This window comes from Octopus bimaculoides, chromosome 29 (assembly GCF_046866305.1).
Source record: "Octopus bimaculoides isolate indiv1 chromosome 29, ASM4686630v1, whole genome shotgun sequence".
In the NCBI taxonomy this organism is placed as follows: Eukaryota; Metazoa; Mollusca; class Cephalopoda; order Octopoda; family Octopodidae; genus Octopus; species Octopus bimaculoides.
This window is the reverse complement of record NC_142956.1, coordinates 2,284,627-2,306,859: the sequence shown is the minus strand read 5'-3', so window position 1 is coordinate 2,306,859 and position 22,233 is coordinate 2,284,627. Positions and strand designations below refer to the sequence as shown.

The following is a 22,233-nucleotide window of genomic DNA, read 5'->3' as shown; positions in this document are numbered from 1 at the left end:
AATGTAGTCATTTTAGAAACCGAATCATCATACTTCGATGTCGTCTAAGAATCTTACCATATAGAATGTAGTCATTTTAGAAACCGAATCATCATACTTCGATGTCGTCTAAGAATCTTACCATATAGAATGTAGTCATTTTAGAAACCGAATCATCATACTTGGATGTCGTCTAAGAATCTTACCATATAGAATGTAGTCATTTTAGAAACCGAATCATCATACTTGGATGTCGTCTAAGAATCTAATCATTATAGATACTGAATCATCATACTTCGATGTCGTCTAAGAATCTTACCATATAGAATGTAGTCATTTTAGAAACCGAATCATCATACTTGGATGTCGTCTAAGAATCTTACCATATAGAATGTAGTCATTTTAGAAACCGAATCATCATACTTGGATGTCGTCTAAGAATCTTACCATATAGAACGTAGTCATTATAGAAACCGAATCATCATACTTCGATGTCGTCTAAGAATCTAACCATATAGAACGTAGTCATTATAGAAACCGAATCATCATACTTGGATGTCGTCTAAGAATCTAACCATATAGAATGTAGTCATTATAGAAACCGAATCATCATACTTCGATGTCGTCTAAGAATCTAACCATATAGAATGTAGTCATTATAGAAACCGAATCATCATACTTCGATGTCGTCTAAGAATCTAACCATATAGAATGTAGTCATTATAGAAACCGAATCATCATACTTGGATGTCGTCTAAGAATCTAACCATATAGAATGTAGTCATTATAGAAACCGAATCATCATACTTCGATGTCGTCTAAGAATCTAACCATATAGAATGTAGTCATTATAGAAACCGAATCATCATACTTCGATGTCGTCTAAGAATCTAACCATATAGAATGTAGTCATTATAGAAACCGAATCATCATACTTGGATGTCGTCTAAGAATCTAACCATATAGAATGTAGTCATTATAGAAACCGAATCATCATACTTGGATGTCGTCTAAGAATCTAACCATATAGAATGTAGTCATTATCGAAACCGAATCATCATACTTGGATGTCGTCTAAGAATCTAACCATATAGAATGTAGTCATTATAGAAACCGAATCATCATACTTCGATGTCGTCTAAGAATCTAACCATATAGAATGTAGTCATTATAGAAACCGAATCATCATACTTCGATGTCGTCTAAGAATCTAACCATATAGAATGTAGTCATTATAGAAACCGAATCATCATACTTCGATGTCGTCTAAGAATCTAACCATATAGAATGTAGTCATTATAGAAACCGAATCATCATACTTGGATGTCGTCTAAGAATCTAATCATATAGAATGTAGTCATTATAGATACTGAATCATCATACTTGGATGTCGTCTAAGAATCTAATCATATAGAATGTAGTCATTATAGATACTGAATCATCATACTTGGATGTCGTCTAAGAATCTAATCATTATAGATACTGAATCATCATACTTAAATGTTCTAAAATCTAAATATATGTAATCATATTTAAACATTGTAGAATATGTATATAAATAATAGTAAAGGAGTTATGACGCAAATACGTATATAAGGAATTCATTAAGATGCTTTAATCAAAATTTCTTTACACATCATTCAGGAACAGATATAACATCAGAAAAAATAGGAAGGCCATTAGTTTTCTTCTGACTATTCGTTCCATGATCTTGCTGATGTGAGAGAGATAGGTCTGTAGTTCTTGGCCTCCGCTCTGCTACCAGCTTTATGAATAAGGCATATTCTCCCCTCTTTCAGTTTTCTTGGGAGTGACAACATAGACTCGAAAGTGCCCTATATATAAATACATGAATCAGCAAACATATAAATATTAACAAATTTATTTAAACATTGTAGATACTAAGTTAATCTAAATATATGGTATGTAATCATATTTAAACATTGTAGAAACTGAATTATGATAAAACATGTCGTTCTATAATATATGCACATAGTAGTTAGCGACTTTGGGATCAAGGCAAAATGGGTGCCCAGAATTAGACAGGCTTGGAGAAGAAGGGTGTGGAAGCTTAAAGACCCTGCAAACGGACAGAGACTTAGAGACAAGTTACTTGAAGCATTTAACGAAATAGAAGGGGATATAGCATCATACAACGTGGAAGACAATTGGAGATTTCTGCGGGACAACCTGTTGAAAGCCACCGACCAGATTTGTGGGTGGTGTAAGGTCCCCTCCCGACCCAGAGTAACGTGGTGGTGGAACAAGGAGGTAGACAGGGCTATTAGACAAAAGAAACAGGCTTGGAAGGACTGGAAGAACGGTGGTAGCAGGGAATTGTACCAATGTGCCAGAAGGGAGGCTAGGCGACAGGTTTATTTAGCCAGAGGGGAAGCAGATAAGGAAAGATTTGCCAATGTTCTGCGCCGTGAGGACCAAAGACTTGAGGTATTTCGTGTTGCAAGACAGTGTAGGAGAGAGAATAGTGATGTTGTAGGAGAGAAATGTGTTCGCATGGATGATGGTACGCTTGCATTAAATGAGGATGCAAAGAAAGAGGTCTGGAGATGCCACTACGATAGATTGCTTAACAAAGAGAATGAATGGGAGAAAGAGAGCCTGCCGTATGTCGACCCAACAGAGGGACCAGCTATCCGAGTTGATAGTACCAGGGTAGATAAAGCAATTAAGAGTATGAAGACCGGGAAAGCCCCCAGCCCATCAGGAATCACTGCAGAGATGCTCAAAATATCTGGCAGTGTTGGCTATAGCCTAGTCACCCGTATTACGAACCAGGTGATACACGAAGGAGTCATACCCAATGACTGGTGTAGCAGCATCATAGTCAACTGCTACAAAGGTAAAGGTGGCGCTTTAGATACAAATAATTACAGAGGCATCAAGCTGTTAGATCAGGTTATGAAAGTTACAGAGAGGGTCATAGCCCAACTAATTAGGGAGCGAATCAATTTAGATGAGCTGCAGTTTGGGTTCGTGCCAGGTAAAAGCACTACTGATGCCTTATTTCTAGTGAGACAGCTGCAGGAGAAATACCTAGCTAAGGATAAACCTCTGTACCTGGCTTTCGTTGACATGGAGAAAGCCTTTGACAGGGTCCCCCGATCCCTTATCTGGTGGTCAATGAGGAAACTTGGGATAGAAGAATGGTTAGTGAAAGCTGTGCGAGCCATGTACAGAGATGCTGCCAGTAAGGTGAGGGTTGGAAATGAGTACAGCAATGAATTCCGGGTAGAGGTAGGGGTCCACCAAGGTTCCGACCTCAGCCCCCTCTTATTTACCATAGTCCTCCAGGCAATCACAGAGGAGTTCAAGACAGGTTGCCCCTGGGAGCTCCTCTATGCTGATGACCTTGCCCTAATTGCAGAGTCACTATCAGAACTAGAGGAGAAGTTTCAGGTGTGGAAGCAAGGTCTAGAATTGAAGGGCCTTAGAGTCAACCTAGCTAAAACCAAAATCCTAATAAGTAGGAAGGTAGATAAAACACAAACCCCTTCAGGTAGATGGCCCTGCTCAGTATGTAGAAAAGGAGTAGGTAGTAACTCTATAAGATGTACCCGGTGCAAGCTATGGACACATAAGAGGTGCAGCAACATCAAAGGCAGGTTAACTAGCAAGTTAGTTTTTGTTTGTGGCAGATGTTCAGGTGCAATAAAGACTGTAAACAAACAGGAAACAACTTCTATCTCATTCCAGGGTGAAAAACTAGAGGTAGTCGATAGCTTCCGCTATCTGGGCGACCAAGTTAGTAGTGGGGGTGGGTGCGCTGAAAGTGTAGCTGCTAGAATAAGAATAGCCTGGGCAAAGTTTAGAGAGCTCTTACCCCTGCTGGCGACAAAGGGCCTCTCACTCAGAGTAAAAGGCAGACTGTATGACGCATGCGTACGAACAACCATGAAACATGGGCTGTAACTGCTGAGGACATAGGTAAGCTCGCAAGGAATGAAGCCAGTATGCTCCGTTGGATGTGTAATGTCAATGTGAATACCCGTCAGAGTGTAAGTATCTTGAGAGAAAAGCTGAACATTAGAAGCATCAGTTGTGGTGTGCAAGAGAGACGATTGCGCTGGTATGGACATGTGGTGAGAATGGATGAGGATAGCTGCGTGAAAAAGTGCCACACCCTAACAGTTGAGGGAACCCGTGGAAGAGGTAGGCCCAGGAAGACCTGGGCTGAGGTGGTGAGGCAAGACCTTCGAACATTGGGCCTCACCGAGGCGATGACTACTGACCGAGACCTTTGGAAATGTGCGTGAGAAGACCCGGCAAGCCAAGTAAGATCGTTGCAAGTGCCCCTGGACTGGTTCTTGTGCGGGTGGCACATGAGATGCACCATTTCGAGCGTGGCCGTTTTCGTGCAGGTGACACGTAAAAGCACCCACTACACTCTCTGAGTGGTTGGCGTTAGGAAGGGCATCCAGCTGTAGAAACTCTGCCAAATCAGACTGGAGCCTGGTGTTGCCATCCGGTTTCACCAGTCCTCAGTCAAATCGTCCAACCCATGCTAGCATGGAAAGCAGACGTTAAACGATGATGATGATGATACATAGGTACAGGACATCACAAGAAGGTAACAAACATTTTAAATGAAGAACGAAAGAAAACAGAGAGACAACACATGTAAATTTCCCTTCATCAGTTGTCCCGTCTGCTCCGCGTTTTGAAGGAGCAGTCGAGTAATGCTTGTGTGTGTGTATATTTTGTTAAATATGTAGAAACGATATGCATGTAAGAGTAAGAAATCCCCAAAATTGTAATGACCGGGACAACCCAGTATACATACGTAGATATGGCCGGGTGTTCACATGAAACCATAAATTAAGACTCTTGTGTCAATTTGTTTGTGGAAAATTACACCAGTGAAGGCAGAAATAAAGCACTTCATGCTTTTTCTGAACACATTACCAGTTTTCCTTTTTAAACCACACCATTAAAGAAGCCGACGAGGGAAGTGCGGCAGTGGTGATGGACACAGGGTACTACAATAAGTGAATACTCTCCACGATGGAAAATAATATTTACTACGAGTACAATACAACCCACAGAAGACTCTTAAAAACTTATCCTCTTCAAATACAGACCTACTCTATTCTACAGATTACCTAAAATACACAAAATCCGGATATTTGTAAAGCTTGCAGAGTTTCTCCAAGCCTATGCATTAATGATCCCCCCCCTACTGTGACCCATCATTGCTGGCCCTGTTTGTGAAGCCCACCGTTTGAGCAACTTCCTAGACATCTTACTCAATCCGTTTGTAAAATATGTGAAAAGCTTCATCAGGGATGACTTAGACATGCTAAACTGCCTCCCGAAGACAATAAGTGAAGGAACCCTGTTAGTATCATTCGATGTGAATTTGTACAATATAATCCCACACGATTAGGGTATAGAAGCGATGATCACCTTCTGGCTAGAAAAATACCCATAACAGATGCCAGGACGCATGAACCACAGATTCATAATTGCAGCACTCCTAACACCAACCACCCCACACAGTGGACTGAGTGCTCCTTACGTGGGACCAGCACAGGAGGACTGAATGGTTGGGAAGCAAACTTCTCCATCACATAACCACACCTGTCAATGCTTCAAGAAAACCTTACTGTATTATTACTTCAATCATTTGGCTTGTATTCCGTACATTAGCCCATGCCCCACATCACTGGGTACTGGAGTGGAACCAGCAATGAGCTCCACTGTTGGTTAGGTGTTGCACTTTACAGAGGCCTGTTTCTTTTACCAAGTGACATAATAGCTGAATAAATATATGTATGTACAGTAATAGCTTAGTTGTATACTGTCAAGGACTCACGAAGAGTTGCAAACAACAACACCCCAAAACCATCAGTTATTAGGCTCACCTAAAGTAACCTAGATTTTGAGTTCGTGATAGTAGCACTGACTGTTGCCAATCTAGATCTATCAATGATTATTCAATACAACAGTAATTATAGAAGCATATCAGGTATATGAATCGAGTAATGTATGTGCTTGTGTGTATATATTATGAATCGAGTAATGTATTTGCTTGTGTGTATATATTATGAATCGAGTAATGTGTGTGTGTGTGTATATTATGAATCTAGTAAGGTGTGTGTGTGTGTGTATATTATGAATCTAGTAATGTGTGTGTGTGTGTATATACTATGAATCTAGTAAGGTGTGTGTATATATTATGAATCGAGTAATGAGTGTGTATATGTTATGAATGGAGTAATGTATGTATGTGTATATATTATGAATCGAGTAATGTGTGTGTATATGTTATGAATGGAGTAATGGATGTATGTGTATATATTATGAATCGAGTAATGTGTGTGTGTATATTATGAATCTAGTAGTGTGTGTGTATATATTATGAACCTAGTAATGTGTGTATATATTATGAATCTAGTAATGTGTGTGTGTATATATTATGAATATGTATCTATGAACATCAGTTTGTGTGTGTGTGTGTGTATGTTTGTATATATTATGAATCTAGTAGTGACTGCATATATGTGTGTGTGTATATAAGAGTTTGCCTACCTTTCCATGTCGTCCTCATCACCTCTTCTTCCACAGGCTCATGGGTTGGATAGGTTTGTCTGAAGCAGTGTTGTATAATCCGAGATCCCTCGTATCACTTACCCCTTTTTCACAACACATGACAGAAACACTGCAACAACTTGATTGAAAAAACAAAAGCCAGTCTTTAAATGTACACTATACCGAATTATGGAAGAGAATATTCTATGTTGGGGTGAGGGCAGGATAGGAAAATGTGGATTTAACGTTTGAGGAGAAATTTGGTAATTTAATGAAACAAATCTAATCTAGCAAAAACGAAATATATTTTAATTAAAATGTATACATAGGCTCTTGCTAAGCTTTCTGACCAGAATAGCCTGGTACTTATTTTGTTTCTTTCATGAGGATGTAAACACCAACACAGACGCACATATATCTGCAGTGGGACTGAATGGTTGGCAAGCAAACTTCTCTATCACATAACCACACCTGTCAATGCTTCAAGAAAACCTTACTGTATTATTACTTCCATCATTTCGCTTGTATTCCGTACATTAGCTTATGCCCCACATCGTACGACACCGGGTACTGGAGTGGAACCAGCAATGAGCCCCACTGTTGGTTGTGTGTTGTACTTTACAGAGGCCTGTTTCTTTTAATGTACAGTAATAGCTTAGTTATATACTGTTAAGGGCTCACCAAGAGTGACAAACAACAACACCCCAAAACCATCAGTTATTAGGCTCACCTAAAGTAACCTAGATTTTCAGTTGGTGATAGTAGCACTGACTGTTGCTAATCTAGGTCTATCAATAATTATTCAATACAACAGTAATTATAAAAGCATATCAGATATACAACTAAGCTGTCAGAGAACTGAATTAGTTATGAAGCTGCTGCGATTGATGAGATGGTTGACTAAACTGAAAGGTATAATGAATAAACATTCCAATTGGCCAAAACAACGGGGCCCCAAATGGTAAAAGCCAACAGTATACACATATGCACGACAAAGGTCAATAATTAAATTTAGATGAAAGAAAATTTGCTACAGATTCAATTCAAGATCACAGCTCAGGTGGGCCTCTGAAGAGAAAAACCCATCATTACGAAAAGGGAGCACATAAGAAGATATTAAGGTGTTTGGCCCAAAACATTTACAAATCAAGTACGATTCCCTTAAGCATAATCTACATTAGCATTAAAGTGTGTGTGTGTGTGTGTGGGGGGCTTTGGATAGGCCGAGCCATAGCTCATATTCCTCCTCTTCAAATCATGAATATAATATGCCAATGTAGTAGAAGTGGAGTATTTGGCATTCGAAAATGAGCTCATGTGGACCCGATATCGCCTTTTAAATTCAATAGTGCTGCCAATATATCCCCTAACCAAATTATTCTCCTCTCTAACTACTACATTTACAGAGATTTTTTTTTTTTTTTATTAAGCAAAAACCCCTTAAGAGGACATAAGTTTCGGGGTCCTTGCATATTTAATAAGGTAAAAGCTAAAAGGGTAACACGAGTCGAACAAAGAAAAATATATGCATTTCAAAGGTCAATAATTAAATTTAGATAAAAGAAAACTTGCTACAGATTCAATTCAAGATCACAGCTCAGGTGGGCATCTGATTTTAATTTTATAACTATTACAGAAAGGGAGCACATAAGAAAATATATTAAGGTGTTTGGCCAATCAAGTACGATTCCCTTAAGCATAATCTACATTAGCATTAAAGTGTGTAGGGGGGGGGGGGGCTTTGGATAGGCCTAACCATTCAATAGTATAGCTCATATTCCTCCTCTTCAAATCATGAATATAATATGCCAATGCAGTAGAATTGGAGTATTTGGCATTCGAAAATGAGCTCATGTGGACCCGATATCGCCTTTTAAATTCAATAGTGCTGCCAATATATCCCCTAACCAAATTATTCTCCTCTCTAACACTACTACATTTACAGAGATTTTTTTTTTTTTTTTATTAAGCAAAAACCCCCTAAGAGGACATAAGTTTCGGGGTCCTTGCATATTTAATAAGGTCTACAGAAGCATTCCTAAGTGCTGAATCATCCATGCCTGCCCCAGATGAACGACAAGGAATAGAAAAGAGAAAGGAAACCAAGAGCTCTAGAGAAAAGAACAGAGTGATACACAAATGGCCACACACCAGAATTACACTAATCACTCTAGAATCCCCAACCAAACATAAAGCCCAGTAACTCCAACAACAGAATATCCACAAACACAATATAAAACATCTACAGGATTTTTAACATTGGACAAATGCAGCGATTGAAGAGAAAATAAACAAGTTTTTATAGTCAGAGAAGAAGAGACATTGAAAGTTCCAAGTAGGCAATGTGTTATTACTGATTGAAAAAGCTACAAAAAAAAAAAATAAAGGACACTTTGGTGAGGCTATAGACCCATTGGGGACAGAGATAGATTATTATGGACATTTGTCACCTGTGGTGGATTTATGAAACATTAGATACACAATATACCAGACACATTCAAATGATACTACTCGGAAGTGATGTTCAGTAGTAGCCATTACATGCTCATATTCATTCGTTCTATGTTTTTACCCCCACTTGTCTGTACGAGATGTAATGGGCGATAAATGACATTTCATTGCTCCTTCGGTTCGTTGGAGCAAAGTTTTCTTTTCAAAAGTATTTATTACATTTGCTTTGTTCTCTTGGCTTGTCCGGAAAGTTCGTGCCGATTTATAGTGGCTTAATCTTCGACTTAGGATATGTTCAAGTTAAAAGATGGAGATTCGCAAAATTGTAATGACCGGCACGAACTTTGCGGACACCCGAATATTTGCCAATGAATGTCAATATACATACGTATATATGGCCGGGTGTTCACATTAAACCAAAAATTAAGACTCTTGTGTCAATTTGTTCGTGTAAAACGCATTAAAAGGCGACGGTAAAAGACAATGGGTATAAAAAGAAAAAAGAATCTATTCTTTGCCTACCTTGTTGCAGCCTTAATTCTTAATCCTTCCTCGGCTTCAATTACGTGACTTCAATCAGAGAGGGTCGATTCTGGAATGGCTTTACATGTATCAATTACATACATCGATTCGTAAACACTCAATCAGTAAAGCTAGCTGTATTTCTTCAGCCGCAGGTATTTCGTACGAAATGTATGTTTATTTTGTTTTTTTTTAATTAATTAATTATTATTTATTTAATTAATTTCGTCTTTGAGAATTAGGAGTATTTAGGAGGTTTAGGAGTAGGAGGGGGACTGGAGTAGGAGGAAAAATGATAAGCCGAGGTAAAAACCCGCCAGGGTCAATGGTCCGGCGATGAAAGAAGTGAAAGGGGAAGGGGCGCGAACCCAGGCAGCCTCGACCACCTGTCGCGCCCCGACGCCCCTTCCACCTCTAGCACCACTGTTCCATCTTACTGGCGGCAATATTATACGTGAAAATTGGGATTTATAAACCTAACTTTTCCCAGAATTCAATAAAAAAAAATTGTTTGTGTATGTCAGTCCCTGTGAGATAAAAAGTAAAGTGCAGGTCCTGGGTGATATTGAACACTGCCCAGAATGTTATTCGTGTCTACACAGGCCTTTACCCACAAGACCACGAAGATACCAACAGAAATCTAGTTAAAAAATGTCATATTTAAACTCGAATTCTCTTTGAGCATGTAAAGGACAAACTTGACACTTTTTTGAAAGATAAATTGTAGAACGACACCTTTTTGAAAAAAAATTCTAGAACACGTTTTTGATAAAAAAGAAATTTAATTCCTACAACGTTTGATTGTTTGTTTATAGTTTCAGCTTAGAGCTGCGGCCATGCTGGTGCACCGCCGTCAACTTTCTCTCAGCCTCTTTCATTTGGCCGAGATATTTTAATTTATTTCTTTACATTTCTGATGTCTAGGGATGGATACTGATGTGTATTAGCGAGTTTTTTGGAGAATTTAATAGGCAAATATGCTTTATCTTGTCTTACTGATTTTGCGCCAGCCAAGTTTGTCCTTTACATGAGAATTAGAGTTTAAATATGACATTTTTTAACTAGATTTCCGTTGGTGTCTTGGTGGTCTTGTGGGTAAAGGCCTGTGTAGACACAGATAACATTCTGGGCAGTGTTCAATATCACCCAGGACCTGCACTAAGGGGAGTTATGAAAATTTTTCACTTTATTTTTTATCTCACAGGGACTGACATACACAAACAATTATATATATAAATGGAACATAAAACGATTATATATATGTATATATACTCTTTTAATTGTTTCAGTCTTTCTTTTGACTGGCCATGCTGGAGCACCGCCTTTAGTCGAGCTAATCGACCCCAGGACTTTTTCACTTTTTTTTTTATCTCACAGGAACTGACAAACACAGAATCATACACAAACAATCATATATATACTCTTTTACTTGTTTCAGTCTTTCTTTTGACTGGCCATACTGGAGCACCCCAGGACTTATTCTATCGGTCTGTTTTGCCGAAGCGCTAAGTTGTGGGGGACATAAACACACCAGCGTCGGTTGTCAATGATCCTCCCCCTACTGACCTGAAACTGAGACCCATCATTGCTGGCCCTGTTTGTGAAAGCCACCGTTTGAGCAACTTCCTTGACATCTTACTCAAACCGTTTGTAAAATATGTGAAAAGCTTCATCAGGGATGACTTAGACATGCTAAAGCACCTCCCGAAGACAATAAGTGAAGGAACCCTGTTAGTATCAATCGATGTGGTGAATTTGTACAATATAATCCCACACGATTAGGGTATAGAAGCGATGATTACCATCTGGCTAGAAAAATACCCACAAGAGATGCCAGGACGCATGAACCACAGATTCATTATTGCAGCACACAGTGGACTGAGTGCTTTTTACGTGGCACCAGCACAGGGGGAGGTCAGTTTTGGAAAGGTTTTTACAGCAGGTGTGTGAAATGGGCTAAAAGGCTTGGTTCATCTGTCACATGGGTCCTCTCGCAACATTTATACTGTCCACTTAGGATACACCGACCTAACCTCTGGCCAGAACCTAACGCCAATTTCCCTGAACTCTTGCGGGGTCACCATGTCTGTCCCAAGTGAAAGCCCGAAAGCAAAAGTCACACACACTAGTTGTCCTTCTTGCAAGGCCCCTTGACCATTCATACGTCATCACTTACCTTATGCTTCCAACCTATCCCACCATCTTTGTCATATATTAGGTGTAGTAAGAGGCTTGCTTCCCAACCACATGGTTCTGGGTTCAGTCTCACTGCGTGCCACCTTGAGCAAGTGTCTTCTACTATAGTCTCAAGCCGACCAAAGCCTTGTGAGTGGTTTTGGTGGATGGAAACTGAAAGAAGCTCATCGAATATATATGTGTGTGTGTCTCCTCATGTCTGCGTGTCTGTCTCCCATCACTGCTTGATAAGTGGTGTTGGTGTTTATGCTCCTATCACCTAGCAGTTCAGCAAAGCAGACCAAAATAAGTGCTGAATTCGAATCATTCGACTAAAACAGAATTTTTCAAGGCCATCACTTAGGGGCCGGTGTCGGTTTTTTGACATCCCTATAATGTAGTGGTTTTGTAAAAGGAGATTTATGAAAAAAAAAAGAAGCACCTCCTGTGTTCATAACGTCCACATACATACACACTCACACAAACATGATTTTAGTGTTGTGAATGCTACACCTTAAGGATTTCAAAATATGACTGGAATCTGACAGTGTGGATAGCCTAAAGCTTGGCTTTTGTGCTGTATTGAAAACACCTCCTCTTTCTATCCTCCCAGCAATCCATACATACATATATGAGCCTGGTGCAGCCTTCTGGTTCGCCAGTCCTCAGTCAAACGATCCAACCCATGCCAGCATGGAAAGCAGACGTTAAACAACAATGATGATACAGTTGAAATTTATAGAAAAACAACAGACAAAGACAGGTGTATGATCGACAAGCAAGTTATATTTGTTTGATGCTTGGCAAAAATGAGCCGACACTCTTCAACAGGAAAGAATGGAGAGCAGGGTATTAAGTAGTACCAGCATTGCTAGAAATAAGACTCTTATTTCAAGCAATGCTGGTACCATTTTGTACCTTCTGTCACTCTAGTGACATCTATAAATTTGCCTTTAGGCTGCTAAATTACTTATAAGCCACCCATATTATTTATATGACTGGCACCGGTGCCAGTGGAGCACTGTCCAAGCGTGATCATTGCCAGAGCAGCTGTCTGACTTCCGTGCTAGTGGCCCGTAAATAGCACCATTTGTACGTACTTACGTATGTTCGTTCGCTAGTCCGTTCTTTCGTACGTACGTTCTTTCGTGCCTACGTACATACGTATGTACTTACATTCGTTCGTTCATTCGTACTTACTTACGTTCGTTCATTCGCAAAACGAACTAACTAACGAACGAAAGAATGTAAGTGCGTACGTACGTGCGTACGAACGAACAAACGAACGTACGCACATACATCCGTACGTACGAACGAGCAAACTAACGTACGTATGTACGAAAGCATGAACGAAAGTTCGTTAATTTTTTCGTTCCTTCACTTCGTTCGTTCTTTCGTTTGTTCGCACGTACGTTCGTTCGTTCGTTCGTACGTACGTTCGTCCGTTCATTCGTACTTACGTTCGTTCGTTCGTACGTACGTTCGTCCGTTCATTCGTTCGTTCATTCGTACTTACGAATGTACGTACGTAACAAACGAATTTTCGTACGTACTTACGTTCGTTCATACTTACGTACCTACGAATGTACGTGTTTTCGTTCGTACGTACGTACGAAGGTACGTACGTTCGTTCGTTCATCCATTCGTATCTACTATTCTTCGTTCGACCGTTTGTTAGTTCGTTCGTACGTACTTACGTATGTTCGTTCTTACGTACGTACGTATTATCTTTCTTCAGTTCGTTTTATCTTACGGTCGTTCGTTTTTACGTACGTTTGTTCGTTCGTATGTACGTACATAAGTTCGCTCGTTCGTTCGTAAATTCGTACGTACGTACGTAAGTTCATTAGTTGGTTTGTTTGTTCGTACGTACGACCGTTCGTTCGTTCGTCCGTACGTTTGTTCGTTAATTCGATCGCTCGTTTCTTCGTTCGTTAGTTCCAGGAAATCATCGAATTTTCCTGGAAGTCGATCTGAAATCGTCGGAATTTTCATTCTTTTGTTCGTTCATTCGTTCTTACTTACGTACGTACCTGCGTTTGTTCGTTCTTACTTACGTACGTACCTGCGTTTGTTCGTTCGATGTACGTACGTACATTCATTCGTTAGTTTTTTCGTTCGTTCTATCTTACAGTCGTGCGTACGTACGTAGGTTCGTTTGTACGTACGTATTTTCGTTCTTTCGTTCGTACGTACGTACCTATGTACGTTTTTCATTCGTAGATACGTACCTTCATACGTACGTACGTTCGTTCGATAATTCAAACGTACGTTCGTTTGATCGTTCTTGCATTCTTTTGTTCGTTCTATTGTTCGTTCGAACGTACGTTCGTATGCCTCCGTCCATACGTACGTTGGTTCGTTCGTACATACTTACCTACGTTCGATCATTCGTTCGTACGCACGTACGTACCTACGTTCGTTCATTCGTACATACGATCCTTCGTTCGTACGTTTGTACCTACGTTCGTTCTTTAGTTCGTGCGTTCGTACCTACGTACCTACTTTCGATCGTTCGTTCTTACGTACATACGTAGCATCGTTCGTTCTAACGTAATTTCGTACGTACGTTTGTTCTTTCCTTCACTCGTTCGTTCTTTCGCTCGTTCATTCTTTCGTCCATTCGTACGTATGTATGTTCGTTCGTTCGTACGCACGTATTTTTGTTCTTTCGTTTGTTCATTTCTTCGTTCTTTCATTCGTACTTACGGTCTTTCGTTTTTTCATGCCTACGTTCGTTCGTTCGTTCATTCGATCGATCGTTCGTTTGTTTGTATGTTTTTTCGATTGATCTTTCGTTCGTTCAATTGTTTATTCGTTCGAACGTTCGTTCATTCTTGCGTAAGTATATCCGTACGTTCGTTCTTTTATTCGTTCGTTCCTAATTACGTACATTCGTTCGTTCATACGTACGTATGTTCGTTCGTACGTACTTACGTACGTACGTATGTTCGCTCGTTCGTTTGTTCTTTCTTTCGCTCGTTCGATCTTTCGCTCGTTCATTCATTCGTTCGTTCTTTCGTACGTACGTATGTACGTACTTTCATTTGTTCGTTCGTTCGTACACACACGTGTACGTACATTCGTACTTATGTTCGTTCGAGCGTACGTACGAACAAACAAACGTGCGAACGAAAGTAGGTACTTACGAACGAACGTACGTAATAACGAACGAACGAATGTACATAATAACGAACGAAGTTCGTTAATACTGTCGTTCGTTCGATCTTACATTCCTACGTACCTTCTTACATACGTACATACGAACGAACGAGCGGAGGAACGTAAGTACGAATGAATAAACGAAAGTACGTACTTACGTACGTTCGTTCATTTCACTCGTTCATTCGTTCGTTCTTTCGTACATACGTACGTTCGTTCTTTCGTTAGCACGTTCTTTCATTCACTCGTTCATTGTTTCGTTCGTTTATTTGTCGTACGTACGTACTTACGTTTGTTCGTTGGTACGTACGTTTTTCGTGACTCCGTCCATACGTACGTAGGTACGTTCGCTCGTTCGTACGTTTGTGCGTTCGTTCGTTCATACAAACGTACGTTCGTTTATTCGTTCATTCATTCGTACTTATTTACGTTCGTACGTACGTTCTTTCGTTCATTCGTACGTACGTTCTTTCGTACGTACGTTTGTTCGACCGTATGTACGTTTGTTCATTCGTTTCGTCGTTCGTTCGTTTGTACGTACGTACGTATGTACGGATTTTCGTTCATACGTACGTACCTTCTTTCATACGTACGTACGTTCGTTCGATCGTTCAAACTTACGTTCGTTCGATCGTTCAAACTTACGTTCGTTCTTTCGTACGTACGTTCGATCATTCTTTAGTTCGATTTTTCGATCGACCGTACGTTCTTTCGTGCCTCCGTCCATACGTACGTACGTACTTTCTTTCGTACGTACTTACCTACGTTCGTACGCACGTACGTAAGTTCGTTCATTCTTTCATTCATTCGTACTTACGTTCGTTCGTACGTACGTACTTTCGTTCGTCCGTTCGTTCTGTCGATCGTACGTACGTTCGCTCTTTCTTTCGTTCCTTCTTTTCGTCTGTTCGTTCGTAACTATGTTCGTACGTACGTTTGCTCGTTCGATAGTTCATTCGTTCGTACGTACGTACGTTCGTTCGTTTGTACGTACGTACCTACGTTCGCTCGTACGTACGTACCTACGTTTGTTCGTTCGTACGTACGAATGAACGGAATAACGAGCGAACGTACGTACGAACGAACGTAAGTAAGTAAGAATGAACGAACGTACGAACCAACGAACGAAAGTATGTACTTACGAACGAACGTACGTAAGAACGAACGTTCGTTCATAGTACCTTCTTACGTACGTACTTACGTTCGTTCGGTCATTTCATCGTTTATTCGTTCGTTCTTTCGTACGTACATACGTTCGTTAGTACGTTCTGTCGTTCATTGTTTCGTTCGTAACTATGTTTGTTCGTTCGTTCATTCCTTCGTACGTACGTTCTGCCGTACGTACGTAGGTACATTCATTCGTATGCTCGTTCTTTCGTACGTACGTACTTTCATTTGATTGTTTGTTCGTACGGTATTTCTTGACTCCGTCCATACGTTCGTTCGTATGTACGTACGTTCATTCGCTAGTTCGTATTTTCGCACGTACGGATGTAAATTTATTTGTTCGTACGCACGTACGTTCGTACATCCGTACGTACGTTCTTTCGTTCGTACGTACGTACCTATGTTCGCTCGGTCGTTCGTACAAACGTACCTATGTTCGCTCGGTCGTTCGTACGAACGTTTGTTCATACTTACGATCCTTCGTTCTTACGTACACACGTACGTACGTTCGTTCATCCGTACGTACGTACTTTTTTTCGTACGTTCGTCCATTCGTTCCGTCGTTTGTTCCATCTTTCGTTAGTTCGTTTGATCGTTCAAACGTACGTTCGTTTGTTCTTTCGTGTCTCCGTCCATACGTACGTACGTGCGTTCGTTCGTACGTATGTACCAACTTTCGCTCGTTCGTTCGCACGTACTTACGCTCCTTCGTTCGTTCGTACCTACGTTCCTTCGTTCATACCTACGTTCGAACGTCCGTTCGTTCGTACGTACTTACATACGTACGTTTGTTCTTTCCTTCGTTCGTTCGTACGTACGTTTGTTCTTTCGTTCGTTCGTACGTACATACGTAGGTTCGTACGTACGTTCGATCGTTTGTTCGTACGTACGTTTGTTCTTTCGTTCTTACTTACGTTCATTTGCTATTTCATGCCTACGTTCGTTTATTTGTTCGTACGTACGTACTTACGTTTTTTTCGTTCATTCCTTCGTACGTACGTATGTAAGTTCGTTCTGTCGTACGTACGTAGGTACATTCATTCGTATACTCGTTTGTTCGTTCTTTTGTCCGTACGTACGGTATTTCTTGACTCCGTCCATACGTTCGTTCGCTAGTTCGTATTTTCGCACGTACGGACGTAAGTTTATTTGTTCGTTCGTTTATTCGTATTTACTTACATTTGTCCGTACGTACGTTCTTTCGTTCGTAAGTACGTACGTTTGTTCATTCGTTCCGACGTTTGTTCATTCGTTCCGACGTTCGTTCTTTCGTACCTTCCTTCGTACGTACTTATCTATGTGCGCTCGGTCCTTCGTTCGTTCATTCCGTTGTTGGTATATACGTACGCACCTACGTGTTCTTTCGTACGTAGGAACTTATGTACTTACATACGTACTACCATCGTTCGTTCGTTCTTACGTACATACGTTCGTTCTTTCCGCCGCTCGATCGTTCGTACGTACGTATTTACGATTTTTCGTTCGTACGTACGTACCTTCGTTCAAACGTACGTTCGTTTGCTCGTTCTTTCGTTCGATCATACGTACTTTTGTTTGTACGTTCGTTCCGTTGTTCGTACGTTTTGAAAATTAGTAGCGGATTTCCTTTTGCTTTGAAGTTTTCACTTCCTCGTCACTGGAATAATGTTTGCCTCTCAAACCTTCTTTTATGGGGCCGAAGAGATGATAGTCCAGTGACGAGGAAGTGAAAACTGTAGTGAAGAAGTAGCTCAAAAAACAGTCAACAGAATTTTACTGGGCAGGGATACATGCTCTCATTCGAAGGTGGAACATTGCTATTGAGAGAAACGGTGACTATGTTGAGAAGTAGGGATGTGATCCACAGAAGACCAGCTTCGTTTTGATGTAGGATACATGTTCCTGTGTTGGTGATTATACCTGTCCTAAACAAAATGGCATCACTTTTTGACTTACCTTCGTATGATGGGCTTCTTCCAATTTCCATCCACGACACAGTTACAAAAATACAATGAAATATCAAAACAGTAAATTAATATCTTATGATATATTGAGTACATTATAATATAGGTGGCTCATTAGCAATTAAAACCAAGAAACTAAAATGAATAAATTAGGTTGCAAAATAACACCTGCAATTGCTAGAAATAAGAGCTGTGATTTAGTGTGGTTATCTGAGATATATTTTTAGCTGTTATTTCTAGCAATTGCAGGTGCTATTTTACACCCTAATATATAAATACATACACACACACACACATATATATATATATATAGGTGCAGGAGTGGCTTTGTGGTAAGTAGCTTGCTTACCAACCACATGGTTCCGGGTTCATTCCCACTGCGTGGCACCTTGGGCAATTGTCTTCTACTATAGCCTTGGGCCAACCAAAACCTTGTGAGTGGATCTGGTAGACGGAAACTGAAAGAAGCCCGTCGTATATATATACATACATACATATGTGTGTGTGTCTGTGTTTGTCCCCCTAGCATTGCTTGACAACCGATGCTGGTGTGTTTATGTCCCCGTCACTTAGCGGTTCGGCAAAAGACACTGATAAAATAAGTACTAGGCTTACAAAGAATAAGTCCCGGGGTCGATTTGCTCAACTAAAGGTGGTGCTCCAGCATGGCCACAGTCAAATGACTGAAATAAGTAAGAGTATATATGTGTGTATATATATATATATATACATACACATACATACAAACATAAATACATACATATATATGCACACACACACATATATATGTATATGCACAGACATATAAAATCACCTTATATATACAAACACACACGTGTATGTATGTACATACAAAAAAAAAATATATACACACATACACCTACACACGTAATATTACCTTACATGTATACACAAACATGCATGTATACACAAACACACATGTATGTACGTATATATGTATACACACATGCACATTATACACACACACATACATACATGCACATGCATATAATATCAGCTTACAATTACACACACACACACACTTATATATACACACACACACACACGTTCCCATGTCCTTGAACATGTCTAATAATTCTGGCAAAATGTCACCTTATCTACTAACAGCAGTTATATACACCCTCTCTCTCTCTCTGACCCAACTTAACTATCATTGCCTCAAACACAAAACACTCACACAGACAGCCATATATAACATATATATATATATATATATATATATATATATATATATATATATATACTCAAAAAAAACCACACACAAAATACATGCATGTATATATATGGATACACAACACATACATATGTGTAAGTATATATATATATATGTGTGTGTGTATGTATGTATATATACACCATATTCACACATTCCAGTTGGTATAAATATTTCAGATAACAGTTATGGATAGAAATAATCTGTCAAAAATGACATAGGAGAGATATGGAGGAAGAGACAGACAGACGTGTGTGTGTGTGTGTGTGTACACTCACGCATCACATATGTGAACACAACTGTACATATACGTGTGTATTTGTGTGTGTACAGATATATATATATGTGTGTGTGTATATATATATATATATTTATACATACATATAAACATATATACACATGCATATATATATACATATACATACAATATGTAAATACATATACACATACATATATACCTATACAAGCATATATATGTGTGTGTGTGTGTGTATATATATATACACACATACACACGTACAGACACATATATGCACACATACATACACATATATATGTCCACATACACGCACACATACATGCATACACACACATATTTTGAAATTGCATGAACTAAAAGTCAGTGGGGGATGGGATAAACTACCTGCATCAACTTGCTATAAAAGCAGGTAGTAATTTTACCTTGTACTTATTCTTAGTGCAAGCTTTGAAGAGTGCAGTTCGATTTTAACAGTTATTTTTTCAAAGCTTTAATGGAAATGACAAAGGAGCAGATTTGGCACATTTTGCTTTATGAGTTCAATAAAGGCACCAATGTAACAGAAAGTGTGAGGAATATTCCTCACACTTTCTGTTACAATGCAGTATATGGGGATCAGACAATAAGCGTATGCCAGTGTCAATGGTAGTTCCAGAAATTCCAAGCCTTGTCTTGGAAAATTTGTAGAGCTCAACTGTTGAGGAACTAGGAGAGAAGCTTGGATTTGGTCATCCAACCAGTCACTCAAGTTAGCACTAGAAGAGAAACGACCATCTTTGGTTTCAAGACAAAAGGTGTTCTTCCATCCGGATAAAGCTCAGCCACATGCAGACGGAATGACATTCCAAAGACCAGAGCAGTTTGAATGGGAAATGATGCCCCACTCACCATATTCGCCGGACATTGCCCCATCTGATTGTCATTTATTGTGCAGTCTTCAAAATCTTTTGGATGGAAAAAATATGAATTCTGTAGATGAGAACAGAACAGTTCTGGAGGAATATTTTTCGTTATGGACAAGGGAATTTTGGAAGCACGGGCACTGTTACATGGTACCGCCACAAATGTCTTTTACTTGGTACCAGACCAGGATACTTGCAGGTTAATCCTTACCACCAGGGGCGCCAGTCTCAAAACTTCTGCTTCAGAGTATAGGTCTTGTTGAGTACAGCAAGGCCCCCAAATATCTCGATCCTATGTCATCTCCCCTGAAAGGTTCAGCTTCCAGACATCATTCTTCAGTATTTCATCCCATGTCTTCCTGGGTCTCCCACTTCTGCGTATTCCATCTACTTTCAGAGATTGACACTTCTTTACGGAGCTGATCAAACCAGTGCAGTCTTCTCTCTTGCACAAAGCAACCAATTCTTCTTATACCAAACTTCTCTCACTTATATTACACATCCAGCAAACCATACTTGTCTCAATCCTAACTAATCTTTGCATATCTTCTTCATTCAGGTCCCACATTTCACTACAACGTGGAATTGCTGTCCATATACATACATCATACAATCCTTCTTTCACTGAGAGACAGAAACCTTTCATGGCCAACAGAGGTAACAGATCTCTGAATTTCCTCCATCCTAGTCTTATTCTAGTGTGTCTGTGATTGTCCCCCCAACATCGCTTGACAACCGATGCTGGTGTGTTTACATCCTCGTAACTTAGCGGTTCGGCAAAAAGAGACCGATAGAATAAGTACTAGGCTTCCAAAGAATAAGTCCTGGTGGTCGATTTGCTCGACGAAAGGCGGTGCTCCAGCATGGCCGCAGTCAAATGACTGAAACAAGTAAAAGAGATGTACCCAGACTTTGTGGACACCCTGTATAACGTTCACACACACACACACACACACTTGCATTGCACATCCAATGGAACATGTTGGCTTCATTGCTTTCCTGTTTTATCCTCTCCTCTGCATTCCGAACTCATGCCACATTACCATGCAGCATTGCATTTCTAACACAAGCATCATGCAACCTGCCTGTCACTCAGATTGAAACAATTGGCCTTGTTTGCAAAAGATTTTGAACCTGGATTTCCAGCCCCTAAATAAAATCCTTCCCCACACTTACAGACATGTGCAAATCTCCTCCTTACCCTCAGCCAAATATACCTGCCCCCTAGCTGCTTTTTTAGCCACTTGATAATGCCCCCTTCTACCATCATCCCCACCCAGGTTTTCCAAACCTGTATCTTGGCCATTATTGCCCCATCGTTTCTGTTGCTTCTGGTTTGTTCAAGGTTTTGCTTCAACTACATGGCAGTTCTGTGGCCCTGAGCAAATTATTTCGTAGAAATTCCATTTGTGTGTGTGTGTGTTAGGAATGTCAGAAACACAAGTATTTCCAATGAACTTGTTTGCTTCAGATGAATGATATTTGAATTGTTCACATTTTTCAACTTAGAGCTGACATCCTTCTCACACACACACACACAAATGATATAAATATATTAAACAACTTAATGAAGAGGCTAGATCTTTATATGCTGTAAGTACCTAAGAGCAACCAGCACTAGAAACAGCTGGGAAACAATTTATTTCAAATTCTTAAAAGTTCTTCTGAAGTTGTTGATAGTTTCTGTTACCTTGGCAACCTAAGAAGGGATGGGGGAAGATACTCTGAGAGGATAGTAGCCAGAGTAAGAACAAGCTGCACAACAGGGAGATATAAGCTCTACTGGCAAGAAAGGGCTTTTCTTTTAGAGTAAAAGGTGCATTGTACCATGTCTACATATGAAGTATGATGTTGCATGGAAGTGAAACATGGGTCTTGAATGTAGGGTAT

General features: G+C 39.8%; 1 protein-coding gene and 1 long non-coding RNA gene across 2 annotated transcripts in view; both read right to left on the bottom strand.

Annotated features, from left to right (window-relative positions):
- Window positions 1–1,572: 1,572 nt before the first annotated feature.
- LOC149130280 (uncharacterized) lies at window positions 1,573–13,756 on the bottom strand. The gene is made up of 4 exons (XR_016239057.1): window positions 13,742–13,756; window positions 9,502–13,709; window positions 6,529–6,667; window positions 1,573–1,814 (listed from the first exon to the last, which is right to left on the bottom strand). It is a non-coding gene; the product is annotated as an uncharacterized LOC149130280 (long non-coding RNA).
- Window positions 13,757–17,921: 4,165 nt separating this feature from the next.
- The window catches only part of LOC106872730 (coiled-coil domain-containing protein 77), a 69,637-nt gene continuing 65,325 nt past the window's right edge, over window positions 17,922–22,233 (bottom strand). Inside the window, exon 10 of the mRNA XM_089345575.1 lies at window positions 17,922–17,957. Coding sequence (XP_089201701.1) covers window positions 17,937–17,957 — 21 coding nt within the window. The 3' untranslated portion in view covers window positions 17,922–17,936. The remainder of the gene's footprint in view (window positions 17,958–22,233) is intronic.